Here is a 23,034-nt window from a genome sequence, read left to right on the forward strand (position 1 = left end):
GTAATCTTTGACACTGTGATATTCTTTTTCCAGGCCTAAGATCAGAGTTCATAGGCATGTAGTCCCCATTTGGAACAGTGTGTGGGTTGGGACAGTTTGTTCTTCGTCCACTCCAGGAAATCAAGAATAACCTAATGGGAAAGAGACGTAGTTTGAATCCTTTTAAAGACAGAGAATCCTCCTGGTAGTTGTGAGTCATTGTTTTCAGATCTCTTTTTCTGATAAGTAAAAGGGTGACACACTGGGATGCAAAATACAAACATTTCTCCCCAAATTAACACATGTACTTGATTCTTTAATAAACTCTTGCCTTTGCTGTGTAGGTTTCCTTTTTAAGATATCTCAAAATATAGTTTGACATTAAATAAACATATTTCTTTTTGTAAGACAATATTTCTTGATAGCATTTTGTTGAAGAAAAGATTTTTTGTTTTTTTTTTTCTGAATGAATGTTTGAACTTCTCAACAGTCTTTAGAACCAGACAGACATGTTTAAAAGCATATTTACTGGTAGCCAGATTTCTCTAAAAATGGGTATTCATGCTACCTACATTTCCTGCTTACTGCCTAAACTTTTGGTAAAAATAAAATGGAAGAAACTAGAGAGTGAATACACACAAAAATGTTATCAATAGCCATGAACGAGGCAAAACAAAATGCCTATTAAAAAAATGTAGAATGTGGCAAGAATGAGCCCCTTTTTGCTGAAGCGTAACTGTCTGTTGCCTATTCAAGGTCTCTGGAACCGTATGTCCTAAACTATTCAAGTTGATTCATCAAAATATCCCTAAGGTTCTCCTCTTATCACTTTTGAAGATACCAACACTTTAGTTGCTTTGTATTTCTTACAGTTCCTTTGAAATGCTAGACCTTTTATTTAAGTTTAATCTTTTGTAATCAGAAGTGTTATTTTAAAAAAAGGTGTAAAGTTAGTCTTGTTTGTTGTTGTGTGCTAGAACATTGAAAATGGAAACCAGAAGCCAGGCACTGGTGGCTCAACGCCTGTGATCCCAGCACTCTGGGAGGCTGAAGTGGGAGAATCACCTGAGCCCAGGAGTTCTTGGCCAACCTGGGCAACGTAATGAGATCTCCTCACTACCCCTTCCCTCCCCCCCAAAAAAATTGTTTAATTAGTCAGGCGTGGTGGCAGGCACCTATTGTCCCAGCTGCTCAGAAGGCTGAGGTGGGAGGGACACTTGAGTCCAGGAATTTGCAGTGAGCCACGGTTGTTATGATTGTGCCACTGCCCTGCAGCTTGGGTGACCACTGCCCTGCAGCTTGAGTGACGTAATGAGACCCTGTCTCAAAAACAACAACAACAAAAAAGGAACACATTATAAAATTGAAAGGAAATTTTTTTATACTCCCTAGAAAACTACATTTTGAACTGGTGCTGACTGATACAGTAGCTAACTCAGTGGGTAAGAAAATCTTTTGGTGTAGTGATACTTTTTCTTGTTTATTCCTTTCGCATGCTCCCGTATGTTGTACGGCAGTATGATACAGTGATTTTGAAAAGTTAACTAATGAAATGCGTGTAATGTATTACTCAAATGCGATAGTCAGTAGTACGCTCTCATTTTCTCTATCCCCCTTTCCCTTCCTTCCTCCCTCCCCTCTTCCCCCTTTGACTTCTCTTGCAAAAGGTTTCCTACATACTTGAGGCATTAAACAAAATTAGTAATTTTGTAATTCTATCTAATTACTTCCCTTGCTTCCCAAAGGCACCACTTTCTAAAGCACACTCCCTGGGGATGGGATTGTACACAGTGGTCACCAAAAACTCCTTTAGTGACTGGGTCATTGCCGTTTGCCACGTTCACTAGTTACTAGATTACTGTATCAGTAGTTTGTTCTTAATTCTTGAAAGTGACATGCAAGTAATTTACTTTCCCTATGTACATGTGCACAAGTATTTCTAAAAACGCATAAACACATTGTTTCCTTTCCCATACTTTTATTTCTTTCAGGTTTTTCTAATAGCAGCAGGTTCATATGCACATCATTCTCATTAGCATAAAATGGCCAGGGGAAAAGGATAGTTAGGTAAATTCATCAAAGGTAGTTTCAGTGGCTTTGGCTTTAAAACATCCCCTGGAGCTGAAAGTCAGATCAAGTTTTAGCAAACTTTTACTAATTAAAATGTGACTATGACAGATCATTTATCTGCTTTTGGTCTCCATTTTCTTATCTGGTTATTAAGGAGTTTGTATGTGATGATTTTCAAGGTCTCTCTCTCTCTGTGTGTGAAAAAGTCACCAGAATTCATTTATTCAGTAAGCATTTATTCCAGTTGCTGAGGATATAGAAGCAAAATAGGGAAAGCTCCAGGATTGTGTCCTGAAGAACTTTAATATAACTTAGTTGGAGAAATGGGAAGATTCAAAAAAGGATACTGAGAAGGAGTGGCCAGCAAGCTGAGAAGAAAGCCAGCAGAGTGTGGTGTCCTGGAGGCCACAAGGGAACAGTGTTCCAAGGAGGAATCACCTGCTTCAGATAGTGCCGATAGGTTAATGAGATAATGGCTGGGAAGGAACTGGCTGTAATTTAGCAAAGTGTAATAGAGAGATGGGGACAAAAGCAATGAATTAGGACGGGCGCCGTGGCTCACACCTGTAATCCTAGCCCTCTGGGAGGCCGAGGCGGCTGGATTGCCCTGAGCTCAGAGGTTCAAGACCAGCGTGAGCAAGAGCGAGACCCAGTCTCTAAAAATAGCCGAGTGTTGTGACCAGTGCCTGTAGTCCCAGCTATTTGGGAGGCTGAGGCAAGAGAATCACTTGAGCCCAAGAGTTGGAGGTTGCTGTGAGCTGTGACACCATGGCACTCTACCAAGGTGACAAAGTGAGACACTGTCTCAAAAAAAGAAAAGCAATGAATTTAAAAGAATATAGAGTAGGAATTGGAGTCAACTAGTGTAGACAACTTTGATGGAGTTTTATAAAAATAAAGGAGCAGAGACGGGTAGTAGCTGGGAAGGCAAATGCTAAAAAGGGCTTATTTAAAGGTGACAAATAATAAGAAAATGATAGCATATGTATATGCCTAGGAAATGATTCAGTGAAGGAGGAAAATTGATAACAGGATAGATAAGAGAGAAATGTATTTGAATAGACAGAGAACTTGGAGTCTAGTGCATACAAGAGGGTGGCCTCAGGAGCATGGAGGCAGCCCATCTATATATAACCCAGCGGGAAGGGAGGCAGAGCGTGTGGGGAAAGGGCTGGCAGAGGGAAGGACCACCAGGAGAACTTACAAACGTTCTTTCCTTTATTCAGAAATGAGGAAGTGGCGTCAACAGTCCAACATGAGGACAGGGAAATAGAATTAGGTTACAGAGAAAGTAGAAGATATGAAATATTTGTTTAAGACAGTGGGCAATTATATGGTCCAAACTAGGGCTTCTCAACCAGAGACTTCTGCCAGCTGAGGCTGGCTTTTTTTCTGCAGGAGGAAGCAGATATGTGCACTGTGGAATGCTGGTGCCACTAGACCTGTAGCCACTGCACACAGCAGCAGCCTTCCCTCTGCTTCTCAACTGTGACAACCCAAACTGTCCCACAGGGACATTGCCAAATGACCCACAGGGTCAAAATTGTCCCCAGTTGAAAGGCACTAATCTAAAGAGACACTGTTGATTGTCAGGAAGATTAACAACCAAGTTGAGGTTCATAATCATGAATTTAACATGAGATCATTCAGCACTGTTGTGTATATTCAGCTGTGCAGGTATAGGGACAGAATGAGCAGAAAGTTAGATTTAACCAGGGTTGAGGTTTTGCCAAATGAGTACAATGAAGAGACAAGAGAAGAGCCGGGGGAGTTATTTAATAATTGATTGTGGAATTGATACTCAGTGAAGATAAAAACCAGGAAAGGTGGTCGGAACGCTGGATTGTAAATCCTACCAGGGTCAAAGGATTATTGGGATTGGGATTCTAGAGGGAGTGATTAATATTGGGGATTTTTGAAAATAACCTTCTCCGTGTTGTTGTCTAGGAAGGAAATCGCAGATGGAGGAAGTGCAGGACGAGCTCCTCCACAGGCTGACCATTGGTCGCAGTGCGGCTCAGAAGAAGTTCGTGCCACGGCAGAATGTGCCAGTTGTCAATATCACGTACGACTCCACACCGGAGGATGTGAAGGTGTGGTTACAGTCGAAAGGATTCAACCCAGTGTAAGTCTCTGCAAAGCATGCCTTGGTTTCAGTTTGGTTACGTATATGTGATAAGTGACTCTTAAAAAATAGAAGAGCACAGCATGCATACTTTAGCATGCATACTTTGTTCCATACTCAAGGATAGCTAGCTATTCACAGCTAAGAAAGAACTGGAAGAAACAGAAATACGATCATTTGATGCCGTTTCATTTTCTAGTTGGTAGTGTCTGTTCGTCCTTTGTTCTTGAAGCAAACTGTCAACAGCTTTGAGGCCTGGCAGCTGACTTGCGCCCTCAGCAAGTTGCAGAGAGTAGGACCACGGTCTTAGCTGGATTCCCCGACCTTGTAAGACAAACAGCATAAGTTTGCCTCCTGCTGAAGGGTAAAGCAGCTCAGACAAATACAAACGAGATAACTTTACCTATCATCCAGCTTAATCTTAGTAGAACCCTTGTTTTTAATAAACCTATAGTAAAAGTTTAATTAATCATCTAATAGGCTATAGACATTTTATTTGTATTTGGTACAATTATTTGAATGATACATGTTCAGGGGACTTTGAGATAGTACAAAATCATCTGTCAACAATTGAACAATGAAGTGCAATGGTTAATTGCTAGATTATTAGGAAGTTATCTATTTCTTCTATGAGACACCAAATTTCAGGAAATTGGTATAAATAAGTCCAATTGGTTTCTTTTTGCTACTTCATGATCAATCATCTTATATAGCCTCAGGGTCGTCATCATGATAGAACCTGTCATTGCTCTGACTTAGCAATGTGGTGCCATTTAACAAGAGTTCAGTGTGCGGAACACTTAATGACATCACTAGCAAGAACAGAAAATTCTCTCTTGTTTTTATTCTAGGCAGTATTTCAATGCTTTGTTCTTTTTTCTTCTGTTTTCTCAGGACTGTCAATAGTCTTGGAGTATTAAATGGTGCACAACTTTTCTCTCTCAATAAAGATGAACTGAGGACAGTCTGCCCTGAAGGGGCCAGAGTCTTTAGCCAAATCACTGTACAGAAAGCTGCGTTAGAGGTACGACTTGTCAACCTAAGGTGTTTTTTTGTTTGTTTGTTTTTCTGTATTCATCAAGAGTATGGACTGCGAATCTAAGCTTTGGAAATAATCATTTATCTTCTTATTGGCAAATTTCTCTTTCTTACAGAGATAATTTAAAGTTAACTCAACTTTTATAAATTTGTCACTGAAGACCATCAATGATCATTTGCAAGAAAATTAACTTGTTATAAATACTCGTTAAATTGAAGCTTGAGCATATACTTTTGGACATGTAACAAAAAACATAATGTTCTTATTTTGTATTCATTAACTACTTCTATCATAATTTTAATTTTAATACAATAATGAAAATTCACTTCCATTGGAGTAAATGATTTAAGAAACCAGAACTGTTTTGCCTATTCTTAATACTTAGTTTGGAGATTCTAATAATTTATAGATTAGAAGGTGTAAACTTCTGGCTGTGTGCCTTAGGTTTGGTTATACATCTAAATAATCAGGGAGGAAATATGTTAAGTAGGGATCATTGCAAATAGAGAGCCCTGAAGAGTAATTACATAGTCATAGTTGTCTCTGAATGAAAGCAGTGTTTTCAAGATTAGACACACTTAAGCTTCTAATATCTTACTCTACTTAAAATGAGCTACGTAAGGGTAGTAGTTTCCAACTGTTACATCTCACAGCTTTTAATAATTTCATGAAAATTACACCTGGACTCCAATGAAAAGTATCTAGGCTTTGGCATGAAATTGATACATAATTATCTCTAGCAGGTATTACACGAATTCAACAGTTAAATAACTCAGGATAAAATATATTCATTCTTAAAACACTGCAGCCATTCTCAATCAAGAGAGATAATACTTCCCTTGGAAGATATTCCTACAGCATTTGTCCCAGGGGTTCTATATTAGCATTTGATGTGATTACTTTCCGTATGTAGAATATGAATAAAGATTATATCTTTTCTCAGCTTTATTGCCATTATACATTCTAATTCTGTAGAGAGTATATAAATGACTTCTTAAAGGTATGTTAGAAAAGTCCACATGCCTTATTCCAAGGGAAATATAATCTCTCTTAATTGAGAAGGGCTTCAGTGTTTTAAGAATGAGTATATTTTACCCTGAGTTATTTAACTGTTGAATTTATATAATACCTGCTGGAGATAAGTATGATCAGAACTTAATCCAGAACTACCTATCATTGTTGTTTGCTTTTACCACCCACTTTACTGTCGTCTCTTGCTGCCTGTTGCCTTGGACGTGAACTGAGGCTGACTTCCTGAAGTTCTTCCTGTTTCCTAGCCACACGTCACTGTAATCTTGGATCTAGTTCATCTTTTAGATTGCTCACTTGTGTTGCTAGAGACTTTTGTGGCTAAGAGTGTAATAAGGGGAGGGCACGCAGGGATAGTAGTAGGGCTGGGAAAAGAGAAAAGCCAGCCTGGCATGATCAGATGGTCAAACTGTATGGAGGAAAACGGGGTGAATTCAGATCCCACTCTGTGGACTGAGTTAAATCTCCTAAAGGCAGATCAGTATCTTGCTTGACCCCCCCCCCCCCCAGTCTCCCATCTTAATGTGCTTCTTGTATACACATACACATGCCCTCTTTCTCCCAGGAAATCTGGAGTATTCCACATGCATCATTGACTTATCTTTATCATGTTCATATGAAAATATGGCGAATTGATTAAGATACTTTATAAAATGGAAAATTGTTAATGTGATATATCAATGAAGTATACTCCAGGAGCTCCATTTATATGAAGGACAGTCTATAGTTTTACCAAAGAAATACTAGAAGAAAACTACCTGGACCTTTAGCTTGAGCCATTTTGGTACATGACCCGTAGCCCATGCAAATTAGTAAAAATCTTGTTTGAATCTGTTTTGTTTTTCAGGATAACAATGGCAGCTCTGAATTGCAAGAAATTATGCGAAGACGACAGGAAAAAATCAGTGCTGCTGCTAGTGATTCAGGAGTGGAATCTTTTGATGAAGGAAGCAGTCATTAATTTGTTTTTAAACTCTGTTATTCTTAACATTATTCTAACACGCTTTGTTTTAAGAAGCCTTGAAGGGAATGTCAGAGTCACTTTTCTTGGGATAATTTATCATGGTAGAAAAACCAACAGAAATCTGAGTAAGCAGAGGACTTGCTTCTGGAATCATTATTTTTATTAAAACTGAAAAGTTTTAAACTGAACTTTTTGACAGAAATATTTTTCCTGCTTTACCCAGCTGAGGTTTCCTTTATTGGATTAAATATTTCATCGCTATCTGAGTGTACATGCAGGAATTTTTTGACAGTGGTAGATTTATTTACTGCAAGATAGTGAAGATATTAGTGATCATTCAAAATCTAAATGATTTCAGTTTTGCCTGTGAATATCATTTCTGTCATTCAGGGTGTAGCTCACTTTAGGCTAGTCTCTGCTTACTTAGGTTTCCTCTCTGACATATTCAATGATACAATATTTAGATTTATTTAAAGTTCTTAATGCCAACAGTTAAAAATTGAAACATTTGAATGAACTATAAAGTGGAGCTAGGCCTTGGACATGCAAATAACAACCTATGGAGCATTTGCAGATGTTTTATTTGTCATGGCTCTGTTGATCACAATTCCTTGTATAGCTTGTATTTTGATTTAGTTTATATTCTGCTCATTATGTATACGGTGTTTATGTATATGAGAAAGCACAAGTGGAAAAGAGGTCATGTATGCTCAAAATCTGTGAAAGGAAATAGCCTGTATTGGTGTGAATTAAGGTATTTTGCTTAATGAAGGCCTCAGTTTTAAATAGTAAGATAAGTAGTTTAAAAGAAATTGGGGCCATTTAATGTGTTTATCTGTGTCAAGTCTTTCTGGTAATAAGAAATGCTTAATTTACACATATTTTAATCCTGTGAAAGATATTAGAGAAAAGAAAGATACTTAACCTTCAAAAAATGTTATTTTTGGAAAACACAATTTTTGTCATTAAATGTTATATTATTTCACATATATAAAACAGATGTTATGTAAGAATGTTGTATATTTTAACATAAATCCATTTAGAGAGATTATCTAGATTCATTAATTTTCATAGTGCCTTTTTCACATGAGTCAGCTGGAAAGTCTGCAATAAACAGTATTTGCTGTATGTTAATAAATGGCTTCTGTCTCATTGGCAGAAAGGATCTCTGCTGTGTAGACTAGGGATTAGAGTTGAACGGAATGGGAAAAAAATAGAGGTCTACTTTTTTTTTTATTGTTGGGGATTCATTGAGGGTACAATAAGCCAGTTACACTGATTGCAATTGTTAGGTAAAGTCCCTCTTGCAATCATGTCTTGCCCCCATAAAGTGTGACACACACTAAGGCCCCACCCTCCTCCCTCCATCCCTCTTTCTGCTTCCCCCGCCATAAACTTGTCATTAATTGTCCTCATATCAAGATTGAGTACATAGGATTCATGCTTCTCCATTCTTGTGATGCTTTACTAAGAATAATGTCTTCCACTTCCATCCAGGTTAATACGAAGGATGTAAAGTCTCCATTTTTTTTAATGGCTGAATAGTATTCCATGGTATACATATACCACAGCTTGTTAATCCATTCCTGGGTTGGTGGGCATTTAGGCTGTTTCCACATTTTGGCAATGGTAAATTGAGCTGCAATAAACAGTCTAGTACAAGTGTCCTTATGATAAAAGGATTTTTTTCCTTCTGGGTAGATGCCCAGTAATGGGATTGCAGGATCGAATGGGAGGTCTAGGTTGAGTGCTTTGAGGTTTCTCCATACTTCCTTCCAGAAAGGTTGTACTAGTTTGCAGTTCCACCAGCAGTGTAAAAGTGTTCCCTTCTCTCCACATCCACGCCAGCATCTGCAGTTTTGAGGTTTTGTGATGTGGGCCATTCTCACTGGGGTTAGATGATATCTCAGGGTTGTTTTGATTTGCATTTCTCTAATATATAGAGATGATGAACATTTTTTCATATGTTTGTTAGCCATTCGTCTGTCATCTTTAGAGAAAGTTCTATTCATGTCCCTTGCCCATTGATATAAGGGATTGTTGGCTTTTTTCATGTGGATTAATTTGAGTTCTCTATAGATCCTGGTTATCAAGCTTTTGTCTGATTGAAAATATGCAAATATCCTTTCCCATTGTGTAGGTTGTCTCTTTGCTTTGGTTATTGTGTCCTTAGCTGTACAGAAGCTTTTCAGTTTAATGAAGTCCCATTTGTTTATTTTTGTTGTTGTTGCAATTGCCATGGCAGTCTTCTTCATGAAGTCTTCCCCCAGGCCAATATCTTCCAGTGTTTTTCCTATGCTTTCTTTGAGGATTTTTATTGTTTCATGCCTTAAATTTAAGTCCTTTATCCATCTTGAATCAATTTTTGTGAGTGGGGAAAGGTGTGGGTCCAGTTTCAGTCTTTTACATGTAGACATCCAGTTCTCCCAACACCATTTATTGAATAGGGAGTCTTTCCCCCAAGGTAAGTTCTTGTTTGGTTTATCAAAGATTAGGTGGTTGTAAGATGTTAGTTTCATTTCTTGGTGTTCAATTCGATTCCAAGTGTCTATGTCTCCGTTTTTGTGCCAGTACCATGCTGTCTTGACCACTATGGCTTTGTAGTACAGACTAAAATCTGGTATGCTGATGCCCCCAGCTTTATTTTTGTTACTAAGAACTGCCTTAGCTATACGGGTTTTTTTCCGGTTCCATACAAAACGCAGAATCATTTTTTCCAAATCTTGAAAGTACGATGTAGGTACTTTGATAGGAATGGCATTGAATAGGTAGATTGCTTTGGGAAGTATAGACATTTTAACAATATTGATTCTTCCCATCCATGAGCATGGTATGTTCTTCCATTTGTTAATGTCCTCTGCTATTTCCTTTCTGAGGATTTCATAGTTTTCTTTATAGAGGTCCTTCACCTCCTTCGTTAGGTATATTCCTAGGTATTTCATTTTCTTTGAAACTATGGTGAAGGGAGTTGTGTCCTTAATTAGCTTCTCATCTTGACTGTTATTGGTGTATACAAAGGCTACTGACTTGTGGACATTGATTTTATATCCTGAAACATTACTGTATTTTTTGATGACTTCTAGGAGTCTTGTGGTTGAGTCTTTGGGGTTCTCTAAGTATAAGATCATGTCGTCAGCAAAGAGGGAGAGTTTGACCTCCTCTGCTCCCATTTGGATTCCCTTTATTTCCTTGTCTTGCCTAATTGTATTGGCTAGAACTTCCAGCACTACGTTGAATAGTAAAGGTGACAGAGGACAACCTTGTCTGGTTCCAGTTCTAAGAGGAAAAGCTTTCAGTTTTACTCCATTCAGTAAAATATTGGCTGTGGGTTTGTCATAGATAGCTTCAATCAGTTTTAGAAATGTGCCACCTATGCCTATACTCTTCAGAGTTCTAATTAGAAAAGGATGCTGGATTTTATCAAATGCTTTTTCTGCATCTATTGAGAGGATCATGTGATCTTTATTTTTGCCTCTGTTAATATGGTGGATAACGTTTATAGACTTGCGTATGTTAAACCAGCCTTGCATCCCTGGGATGAAGCCTACTTGATCATGATGAATGACTTTTTTGATGATAAGCTGTAATCTATTGGCTAGGATTTTGTTGAGAATTTTTGTGTCTATGTTCATGAGTGAGATTGGTCTGAAATTCTCCTTTTTGTTTGGGTCTTTTCCTGGTTTTGGTATCAGGGTGATGTTTGCTTCATAGAATGTGTTGGGGAAGATTCCTTCTTCCTCAGTTTTTTGGAATAATTTCTGCAGTACAGGAATAAGCTCTTCCTTGAAGGTTTGATAGAATTCTGGAGTGAAGCCATCTGGACCAGGGCATTTTTTAGTTGGAAGCTTTTTTATTGTTTCTTTGATCTCAGTGCTTGAAATTGGTCTGTTCAGGAGCTCTATTTCTTCCTGGCTAAGTCTAGGGAGAGGGTGTGATTCCAAATATTGATCCATTTCCTTCACATTGTCAAATTTCTGGGCATAGAGTTTCTGGTAGTATTCAGAGATGATCTCTTGTATCTCTGTGGGATCAGTTGTTATTTCCCCTTTATCATTTCTGATTGAGGTTATTAGAGATTTTACTTTTCTATTTCTAGTTAGTCTGGCTAATGGTTTATCTATTTTATTTATTTTTTCAAAAAACCAACTCCTTGTTTCATTAATTTTCTGAATGATTCTTTTGTTTTCAATTTCATTGATCTCTGATTTGATTTTGGATATTTCTTTTCTTCTACTGAGTTTAGGCTTAGATTTTTCTTCTTTTTCCAATTCCATAAGATCTCTTGTGAGATTGTTGATGTGCTCTCTTTCTGTTTTTCGAATGTAGGCATCTAAAGCGATGAATTTTCCTCTCAAAACTGCTTTTGCAGTATCCCACAGGTTTTAGTAGCTTGTGTCTTCATTGTTGTTATGCTCAAGGAAGTTAATGATTTCCTGTTTTATTTCTTCCTTCACCCATCTGTTATTCAACAGAAGATTGTTTAATTTCCATGCCTTTGGGTGGGCTGGAGCATTTTTGTTAGAGTTGAGTTCCACCTTTAGTGCCTTATGGTCTGAAAAGATACAAGGTAAAATTTCAATTCTTTTGATTCTGTTGATATTTGTTTTGTGTCCCAGGATATGATCAATTTTGGAGAATGTTCCATGGGGTGATGAGAAGAATGTATATTCTTTATCTTTGGGGCGGAGTGTTCTATATGCATCTATCAAGCATAGTTGTTCTAGGGTCTCATTTAAATCTCTTACATCTTTGTTTAATTTCTGTTTAGAGGATCTGTCCAGCTCTGTAAGAGGTGTGTTAAAGTCCCCTGTTATGATGGTATTATCAGATATCATATTGCTCAGACTGAGTAAGGTCTGCTTCAAGAATCTGGGAGCATTTAAATTGGGTGCATAAATATTTAGAATGGAAATGTCTTCTTGTTGTAGTTTTCCCTTGACCAATATAAAGTGACCATCTTTGTCTTTTTTGACTTTAGTTGCTTTAAATCCACATGTATCTGAAAATAAGATTGCAACTCCTCTTTTCTTCTGAATTCCGTTTGCCTGAAAAATTGTCTTCCAACCCTTGACTCGGAGCTTTAATTTGTCTTTTGAAGCCAGGTGTGTTTCTTGCAGACAGCAAATGGATGGCTTGTGTTTTTTAATCCAGTCAGCCAATCTATGTCTCTTCAGTGGGGAATTCAAGCCATTAACATTTATTGAGATAATTGATAAGTGTGGTAGTATTCTATTCGTCTTATTTGGTGAGAGTCCATTGCTTAGTTTTATCTTTTGCATCAGTGTGGAGGTTAGGTTTTGTCCTTTGATTTCTGAGTTCTTACTTTGCTGCTGATCCATTGTGGTGGTCAGTGTGCAGAACAGGTTGAAGTATTTCCTGTAGAGCTGGTCTTGTTGTGGCGAATTTCCTCAATGTTTGTATATCCGTAAATGATTTGATTTCTCCGTCAATTTTGAAGCTTAGCTTAGCAGGGTACAGAATTCTGGGCTGAAAATTGTTCTGTTTAAGTAGATTAAAGGTAGATGACCATTGTCTTCTTGCTTGGAAAGTTTCATTAGAGAAGTCTGCGGTAACTCTGATGGATTTGCCCCTGTAGGTCAACTGGCGCTTACTCCTGGCAGCTTGCAGAATCTTTTCTTTTGTCTTGACTTTGGACAGGTTCATCACAATGTGTCTTGGAGAAGCTCGGTTAGAGTTGAGGCGACCTGGGGTCCGATATCCCTCTGAAAGCAGTGTGTCAGACTCTTTGGTGATGTTTGGGAAATTTTCTTTTATAATATTCTCTAGTATGGCTTCCATTCCTCTGGGGCATTCTTCTTCCCCTTCTGGAATTCCTATAACTCGTATGTTGGAACGCTTCATAAAGTCCCATAATTCTGACAGTGAACGTTCTGCTTTCTCTCTCTTCTTTTCTGCCTCTTTTACTGTCTGAGTTATCTCAAGAACTTTGTCTTCTACCTCTGAAATTCTTTCTTCTGCATGGTCTAACCTGTTGCTGATACTTTCCATTGTATCTTTAAGTTCCCTAATTGACTGTTTCAGTTCCTTCAGGTCTGCTATATCCTTTTTATATTCTTCATATCGTTCATCTCTTATTTGATTCTGTTTTTGGATTTCCTTTTGGTTATTTTCCACTTTATTAGCAATTTCCTTCATTGTTTCCATCATTTCTTTCATTGTTTTCAACATGTGTATTCTAAATTCCCTTTCTGTCATTCCTAACATTTCTATACTGGTGGAATCATCTGCAGTAGCTACCTCATGGTCCCTTGGTGGGGTTGTTCTAGACTGGTTCTTCATGTTGCCTGGAGTTTTCTGCTGATTCTTCCTCATGAGTGATTTCTTTTATCTGTTTCCTTGTCCTAATTTTCCTTTCACTTCCTCTTGTTCTTTAAGTTCTTGTGCCTGTGGACTAAGGGTTACAGGACCAGAAGGGTGAGAAGGTTGAAGAGCAAAAAAAGGGGATGAAAGAAAGGAGGACCGAGTGATAAGAAAAAAAGAAAGATAGAGAAAGGAGAGGGGGTGGGTATAAGGAATATTGACAAAAAGAAGAGAGGCACAGAAAGAGGGAGACAGGGCAATATAGGTGTACAGTAGGGTACTTTGACACAACCTTAAAAAACCCCACCTTCTGCGGGTGCCCAGTTGCGTGGTTCCCTTGAGGTCAGCAGCTCTTTGCTAACCTGATCAGACACAGTACCCCACCTCCACCAAGTAGAGAGGAAAGACAAAAATGCTATAAATCAAACCAAAAGAAGCAAACAGAAAACTTTACGGGGATAAAATTGGGTGAAAAACCAAATTATATCGGTAGAAACACTAGCAAAAATGAAGTTGAAGTTATTAAAAAAGGCAGCAATGGGAAATTATAATTAAACTAGGAAAATTGAGAAAGAAAAAGGGATCTGTGTGGAAAAGATTGAAATTAAAAAAACAAAAGAACATCAGCAACGTCAAAATAAACAAACAAAAAAAACAACCAAACCAAAAAAAAAAAGAAAAAAATACACAACCAAAAACAAAGCAGTTTGTATATGTTATTGAATATTGTCTGGGCAACACGTGGTCTTCTGGGGTGTGAGATGTTAGTCACAGTTCTGATACGACTGGAAGCTGCTGATTTCTCAAACCCCAGCAGGTAGACACCCTAAATCTCTCTTCAGCCTACTTAAAAGGCACTTTGAACTTGTAAACTTGCTGAGCAGAAGCTTTCCCAGCTTTCTCGCTGGAATCACTGCTGAAGTGGCTATCCACTTACCCAGTGTGCCAAAACCGGTCTCACTCTGCCCCTGAGGGTTAGGGCTGCAAGGCGGCTCAAACCCCACCCTTAGGCTACTTGGTTGCTGGGTTACCAGCTCCCACCCGTTTCTAGCTCTGCAACCCTGAGGGCGGAGCTTGCCGGGGCAGATCACTGACAATGGATCCGTGTGACCCACCGCCAAACACTATTAGCTCCGTCTGGCTCAGCGGCTCAGACTGGGGCCCTAGACAACGGCCAAAGTTCTCCGCACTCCCGCTCAGGCCTTCCCCAAGGCAGTTCAACTCAGTGCCAAGTCCAAGGACATCAAAACAGTTCACAGGTAAGGCCTTTCTGGTTTGCAGTCTCGCTGCTACTGAACTTACAGTTGTGGGCGGGTTTAGACGGATTGAACACACGCGACCACTTGCCGGGTTTTCCACTGTTTTAGTCCTCCTCTTGGGGTCCAGAAGTCTCTCGCTGACTCCCTGTATCTTCATAGGAGTGATGATAGGCAGTTCCCACCAGCCAGAGATGCCTGGAGTCCTATCTCCCCAGACTCACGGTGCCCAGATGCAAGGAAGCTGTTACTCGGCTGCCATCTTGCTCCGCCTCTCCGAGGTCTACTTTTTTTAAAAGCTACGTATCATTCTACTGAGTGGGTAGAAACCACTCTAGAATGTCTTCTAGAAACCGCTCTGGAGAACTTTCTTCGGTTGTTTTTCTTTCACCTCTCTTTTCTCATCGTCTTTGCCATCTCCCGCCTAGTCACATTTGGTAACATTAGTGAAAACTTATTGCTACATGTTTCTACCTAAATACTGGGTATCTACAATAACTCTATGAATTATAATTTTGTAGATGAAGACATTTAGCTGCTTAGTGGCTGGTTTTCACCAGTTTGTGAAGGATTTGGGAGTCTCTCATCTTCCACCTCTGTCTCTCCATAACACTGCCCCTCGGATAAAGGGGAGCAAATGTCGGAATAATGAAGAATTAATGCGGATCTTTTACATTTCATAAGCACTGACACATATTTGTAACTTAGCCTGTATAGAAGATCTCTGAAAAAATATAGGGATAAGACAAGGTAAGATTAAAGAGTTAAGATAACCTGTGTGCAGGGAAGCATACCTGAGGCCAGGAACGGTGGCTCATGCTTATAATCCTAGCACTCTGGGAGGCTGAGGTGGCTGGATTACTTGAGGTCAGGAGTTCCAGACCAACCTGAGCAAGAGCAAGACCCCATCTCTACTAAAAATAGAAAAAACTAGCTGGGTGTGTGGCAGGTGCCTGTAGTCCCCACTACTTGAGAGGCTGAGGCAAGAGAATCACTTTAGCCTAGGAGTTCGAGGTTGCTGTGAGCTATGATACTGCCATGGCACTCAACCCCAGGGAGACAGAGTGAAACTCTGTCTGAAAACCAAAAAAAAAGAAAAGAAAAAAACACCCATGTCTGATATTAAAGAATTGGTATAATGTATATCTTTATGCTATAATATACCAAAGGAAAAATACCATAAAGGAAATAATTGCAGGAGGCAGTTCCCCTACTAAGATTCATGGAATTTAGAAGCTTGAGGGAAAGGCACTACAGGGTGTACATAGATCCAGATACCTGAGGAGTTGGCCGCTGGTGCCTAAGAGTGGAGGAAAGACCCCACAAGGCTGGCAAATGAACCTCTGAGAAGGGGGCCCAGCCCAACTGATGCTATTGCCTCAGGAATTCAGAAAAGAATTCAAGAATTGAAAAATGCTCGTAAAATCCATGGAGGTGGGCCTTGGACCTTCGGGGAGACTGTAGCAGACAGCTGGTCCTTGAATCTATTAAGAGAGCACAGTGAGGCTGACTCCAGGAACCTGGAGAGATGCAGATGTTAACATTTGCTGTTTGGAGAGTGACATTGGTGGGAGGAGAAGTAAAGCAGGAGGGAGGAGTCTCTTGCTGCCCTGATAGTTTCCCCATAGCACAGGCTCTGGGCAGAGTCTCATGCTCCCCTGCCACCTCCCCCCGGCAAAGCCCCAGATCTCACAGATCAGGATAAAGGTATAAACTCAAAGCTGAGAAAATAGCCTGTAACCCATTCCAGCCACTAGTTGCTTAGCCCCTCCTCTTGCTCTTCTCTGTGTAGTTAAAATTACATAGAAAATAGTTTTTTAAAGTTTATGATCTTACCTACCAATATGCATACATTCTCTGTTATTTAAACAGTATGTAATATAGAGAGTTTTAATGTGAAGAATTGGCTAAACAGGCAAAAGAAAAAAATGCAGAGATACCACAGAGGTGGTAAAACTATAAAAACTATAGTTTCACAGTGCTATCTCTCCCACTTCTAGGGCTGGAGAGCAAAGAGATAGGGGTGGGCTTATGAGCTTAGAAGTCTGGAAGGACAGCCCTGGGAAGTTTGGACTTGGACCCATAGGAGGAAGCACTGTGCCAGAGGCTCAGAGGGGAGACTCCCTGTAGGGCTGGGACAGACACTGTTTTTTATTTTTATTTTTTAATTTATTTTTTATTTCAAATTAATATGAGGACACAAATTCTTGGGTTACATTGTTCTCGCTTCCAGGGTGAAGTTCCATTTGTAAAAGACCCCCTCAGCCAGGGGGCGTTTTACACACGTTAGATGAGATCCCACCTCACACCCTCCCTCCTGCCAATCTGTCCTCACCCTTACCCCCAGGAACAGAGAATCTTGAGAAGGAATTCTGGCCAGTTGATGCAGGTACCTCTGAAGGGGTGAAAGGATATTGATTCTGAAAATGTAGAGGTAAAAACTAGAAACTGGATGTATCCACTGCTACTAGAATCAACTGTTGGTGCCTGAGTGAAGATCTGTTCTCTTCACTGGCTTACAGCCTTTGATTTTTGTGTGCCTTTGTGTAGTTTTTTTTTTGTTGTTGTTTTTGGTGTTCAAGAACAGTTTCTTGAAACCATGAAACTAGTTTTTATTAAATTTGGGAAAATTTAAGCCATTATTGCTTTAATTTTTCTCCTGTGCCTCTTCTCCTTGGAAGACTCCCGTTTCATGTATATTAGACCATGTAAAAATTTCTCAAGTTAACATTTTGCCAAATTCTTTCTTCTGTTTCATTTTTGGTAGTTTCTTTTACTATCTCCAAATTCACTAACCATTTCTTCTACAATTTCTAATCAACTTTTAAGTTACTCCCATTGTAATTTTGTCATCTAAGACATAGTTTTTTTTTGTTTTTTTTTTTGAGATGGAATCTCACTATGTTGCCCTCAGTAGAGTGCTGTGGCATCACAGCTCACAGCAACCTAAAACTCTTGGGCTCAAGCAATTCTCTTGCCTCAGCCTCCCAAGTAGCTGGAAGTATAGGCACTCACCACAATGCCCGGCTATTTTTTGTAGCAGTTGTCATTGGTTTGAACCCACCACCTTTGGTACATGTGGCTGGCGCCATAACCACTGTGCTATGGGCGCCAAGCCTCAGGCATAGTTTTTATTTCTAAAAGTCTGATGTGGGTGTTTTGTTTCTTAAAATATCTTTCATGTGTCCACTTGCTCAGTATTTTCTCCACTTTATCAATTATGAGGAATAGAGTTGAAATTAATGACTATTCTTTTAATTTTCTTTTTTGAGTCAGACATTGAAGACTAATATGATTAAAAGCAATCATTACATAAAGGAAGGAAATTAGAAACTCTTAGGATAAGTCCAGGCGAGGACACAGGCTCAGAGAACACCTGAGAAGATGTTAAGTTTACACCTTGTGCTGACCCTCAGCAGAGACCATCTACAACCATTAAAACAAAACCCATCAAACTCTGGGGAAAGGGAGGAATCTGACATTCAGAGTTACCACATGATTAGATGCAAATGCCCCATTTTTAAGGACAGCAACTACAAAAATCATCAGGCATACAAAGAAATTGGAAAGTAGAGTCCTTTCAAAGGAGAAAAAACAAAACAAAACAAACAAAAACAAAATGAAAACATCCCTGTAAAAGACACGGCAGATCTATAAGATATAGACTAAAAACTATGCTTTAAAGATACAGAACTAAAGGAAAACAAGGGGAAAGTCAAGAAAAAGGTATGTGGACAAAATGGAAATTACAATAAACATAATATATAGGGGGAAAAAATCTGGAGCTGAAAAGTACAATGACAGGAAAAATTTATTAGAGTGATTCAGAGGTAGACTGGCGCAGGCAGAAGAAAGAAGCAGTGAAGTTGAAGATAGGACAATGGAAATTCTGAGAAATAGGACAAAAAAATATCGAAGAAATAGCGAACAAGGCCTCAGTTGCCTGTAGAAAACCATCAAGAAGACCAATGTATGTATTGGGGGAGTCCTAGAAGAAAAGAGAAAAAAACAGAATATCTGAAGAAATAGTGGCTAAAACGTCCCGAAATTTGATGACACACATGAATATCAACACCCCGGAAACATAACTAACTCCAAATGGGATGACTCAAATAGTCACCACTGAGATACATTTTTATCAAAGTAACAAAAGCCAAAGAATCTTGAAAGCAGCAAGAGGAAAATGACTTGCCATATACAAGGAATTCTCAATGAGATTATCAGCAGATTTCTCATCAGAAACTTTGGAGTCCAGAGGCAGTGAACTGATATACTTAAAGGGCTAAAAGAGAAACTTTAAACCAAGAACATATTGTAGAGCCTCCATAGTTGACCACCTCCCTACACTGACCATCTCCTTAACTTGACCTAATGTTCATAGACTGGACATATACCACATATACGTACCAGTACATTAGGTACAATCTTGACCACATCCATATGTTGACCAGTTAGCTATAGTCCTGTGGGTGGCCAACTTATGAGGTTCTAAGTTGAGTCCTTATGAAGAACTATGTGGCAAAACTGTCCTTCAAAGTGAAGAAGAAATTATGTAAAACCAAAGATGGAGTTCATTACTAGTAGACCTGCCCTCCAAGAAATGCTGAAGGGTATCCCAGAGATTGAAATGAAAGGACATTAGACAGTAACTCAAAGCTGTATGAAAAAGATCTCGATAGAGGGAAATATACAGGTAATTATAAAAGGTAGTATTATAATAATTATGGCTCATTTTTTTGTTTTTATATGATTTGAGAGACTAATACATTTATTAATCAAAAAGTGTATTGTAAAAATATAATTATTAATCAGAAAGCTAATGTTATTGTAGCTTTTGTTGGTAACTCCACATTTTTATTAAAAGCATTATTAGTTTATGTTTTGGATGCACAATGTATAAAAATGACTGAATAGGGTGGAGAAAGAGCTGGTATAGGAGCAGAGTTTATTAAAGTTAAGCTGGTATAGTGTTCTATATAACTTTAGGATGTTAAATGTAAGAGAGCTGAAGAATATACACCAAAGTAAGTAAGAAAATTCCATTTGCAGTAGCACCAAAAAGAATAAAATTCTTAGGATTTCCCAAAGTGATGAAAAATTCATACAATGAAAACTAAAAAAATTGCTGAAAGAAATTAAAGAAAACACAAATGGAAAAACATTCCATGTTCATGAAGTGGAAGACTTAATTACTGTTGAGATACAATACTACCTAAGCAAATCAACAGATTTAATGCAATCTCTCTGAAATTTTCAATGACATTTTTTGTAGAAATAGAGAAACCCATTATACTATTCATATGGAATCACCAGGGACCCTGAATAGGAAAACAAAACAAAACAAACAAACAAAAAACCCAAATCCTGAAAAAGAAGGAAAAAACCGGAAGACTCATACTGTCTGATTTCAAAACTTGTTACAAAGCTATGGTAATAAAAGTAGTGTACTGGCATAAAGAAAGACATGTAGATCACTGGAATAAACTAAAAGTCAAAACTAAACTCTAGCATATGTAATTGAATGATTTTTGGCAAGGTGCATTCAAGGGTGAAGAATGGAGGAGAAGCTGTCTTTTCAATAAACAGTCCACATGCAAAGAATGAACTTGGGCCCGTACCCAGCAAAAATTAACTCAAATGGATTCATGACCCACATGTAAAGACTAAAAGTATAAAACTCTTAGAAAAAAACAGGGCAAAATCTTAAAAACGTTAAATTTGGCAGTGAGTTCTCGGATATGACACCAAAGGCACAAGTAACAAAAAGGAAAAATAGAAAAATTAGATAATAAAAATAATTTTAAATTGTGCATCATAATACACCATCAACAGTAAAAAGACAACCCACAGAATGGGTGAAAATATTTGCAAATCTTTTTTCTGATGAGGGATTAACATCCAGAATTGTTGTTTAATAAGTATAGAGTGTCATTTGTACAAGATCTGGGTTCTGGCAATGTTTGAACAACCTCTTGGGTGTATTTAATACCACTGAATTGGGCGGCACCTGTGGCTCAGTGGGTAGAGTGCTGACCCCTTATACTGAGGGTGGCAGGTTTGAGCCCAGCCCCCGACCAAACTGCAAGGCATTGTGGCAGGGGCCTGTAGTCCCAGCTACTTGGGAGGCTGAGGCAAGAGAATCGCCTAAGCCCAGAAGTTGGAGGTTACTGTGAGCTGTGACACCACAACACTCTACCAAGGGTGATAAAGTGAGACTCTGTCTCTAACAAAAGCAACAACAACAACAACAACAAAAAAAAACCCACTGAATTGTTCTCTTAAAAATGTTAAAGATGATAAATTTTGTGTATATGTTTTCCAAAACTGAAAAAAAAAAATCTGTCTTCATGTCCTCATTTGTTTATTCTATCATATTTATAACTTTTAAGTTGTTTTTTTTCTTTCATTGTGGGTTTTTTTTCCTTGCTTCTTTGCTACAAATTCGATGGCAGACATCGTGAATTTTACCTTTTCGGATGCTGCGTACTTGTCTATTTTTTAATAGTTTGATCCTTTTTGATCTTGCCTTTAAGCTTTGTTAGTTGGGCCCAACATGTACAGTAGAGTTTATTTTATCCCACTATTGCCGTGTTTTCCAACCTTTTTTAATCTCACGGCACACTTAAATTATGTTGATCAAAAAAAAAAAAAAAAGAGTTAAGCAAAGGGATATACTTACTAGGCTTTGAACTGCCTTCAAAAATAATTTAACTAATGATCTTTAAAAATGTTCACGGCACACCTAAGGTCCTCTCAGGGCACACCAGTGTGTCATAGCACACATTGAAAATCACTGCCCTATTGAGTTAAATCCCTTCTGAATACTGAACCTTTGTCCCACTCTTAGAAATAAGGGCCACTTCTGATCCTACCTGAGCTCTGAGAATTGTTCCCTGTAGTCTCTTCTGGTGGTTCTTTTATCAGCCTTGGACTGTTTTCTCATGTGCAAACAATTATCCATTCTCAGTTGAAGACTGTTGGGCCCTATGCAGATCTTTGGAGACTGTCTTTGTGCAGCTCTCTCTTCTCCACTTCTGTCCTGTGAACCTCAATCCCCTCTTTCTCCTCACAGTATGAACTTTGTTTTCTAAATTCAAGGAACTCCAAGCAGTCTCTCTCTCTTTGCTGCAGTTTAGAAACAGTTTTTAGGCCCAAAGCTGGAGCACTTCCAGGGCTTTTCTCGAGCATATATTTTGTTTATTTTTCAAACATTGAAAATGTTTGAAGCTGGAGGGTAAATCTTGTCCCCCTGACTCCACGGTAGTCAAGATTGGAAACATAATAGTTTCACCTTGCTTTTTAAAGCATACTTTCACTGTCTACAAAATTCTAAGTTACCAGGTGGTGCCTGTGGCTCAAAAGAGTAGAGCACCAGCCCCATATACCAGAGGTGGTGGGTTCAAACCTGGCCCCGGCCAAAAAAACTGCAAAAAAATATATATATATTTTAAGTTACCATTTTTAATTCTAGCACTTAAAAAATGTCATTTCGTTGATTTTTGGTTTCTGTCTTTGTGCTAAGACAACCATCGTTCATGTTCTTCCCTTTGGCTGCTTTCAAGATTCTTTTTTGGGCCAGGTACGGTGGCTCATGCCTGTAACCCTAGCCTTAGGAGGCCAAGGCAGGAGGATTGGTTGAGCTTAGGAGTTCGAGACCAGGCTGGGCAAGAGCAAGACCCATCTCTACTAAAAATAGAAAAAAAATAGCCAGGTGGCATGGCATGTGTCCCAGTTACTCAGGAAACTGAGGCAGGAGGATCACTTAAACCCAAGAGTTTGAGGTTGCTGTGAGTGAGGCTGATACCACAGCACTATAGCCAGGGCAATAGAGTGAGACTGTCTCAGAAAGGAAAAAAAAAAAAAGATTCTTTTCTGTATCTTTCCTTTTTAGCAGCTTGATTATGAAGTTGATAGGTGTGATCTTCTTGGTATTTAGCCTATCGGGCTTTCAGTGGGTTTCTGGATGTAAAAGTCAGTGCTTTCCCATCATTAAAAGGCCTTCCAATATTTTTTTCTGCTCCTTTCTCTTTTTGACCTCCTATTGCATGAATACTATGTCATTAGATATCATCCTCAACGTCCTTGAACATTTATTAATTTTATAATGTGTATATATTTTCCTATTCTTCAGATTATAAAATTCCTATTGATTTTTTTCCTTTTATTTTTCCTGTGATCTTTTGTCTTTCAATTCTCTGTTAAGACAATCAAGGTTTTTTTTTTTATTTCAATTACTGCATCAGTTCTAGAA

At 38.6% G+C, this 23,034-nt stretch overlaps 1 protein-coding gene across 4 annotated transcripts in view; it reads left to right on the plus strand.

Annotated features, from left to right (window-relative positions):
- EPS8 (epidermal growth factor receptor pathway substrate 8) overlaps positions 1–8,344 on the plus strand; it is a 167,888-nt gene extending 159,544 nt beyond the window's left edge. For all 4 annotated transcript variants that reach the window (XM_053555723.1, XM_053555725.1, XM_053555726.1 and 1 more), the window contains 3 exons: positions 3,997–4,174; positions 5,069–5,198; positions 7,090–8,344. In XM_053555723.1, the coding sequence (XP_053411698.1) occupies positions 3,997–4,174; positions 5,069–5,198; positions 7,090–7,203 (422 nt within the window). In that variant the 3' untranslated portion in view covers positions 7,204–8,344. The remainder of the gene's footprint in view (positions 1–3,996; positions 4,175–5,068; positions 5,199–7,089) is intronic.
- The last annotated feature ends 14,690 nt before the right edge of the window (positions 8,345–23,034 follow it).

The sequence above is a fragment of the Nycticebus coucang genome, chromosome 12 (assembly GCF_027406575.1).
Source record: "Nycticebus coucang isolate mNycCou1 chromosome 12, mNycCou1.pri, whole genome shotgun sequence".
Lineage (NCBI taxonomy): Eukaryota > Metazoa > Chordata > Mammalia > Primates > Lorisidae > Nycticebus > Nycticebus coucang.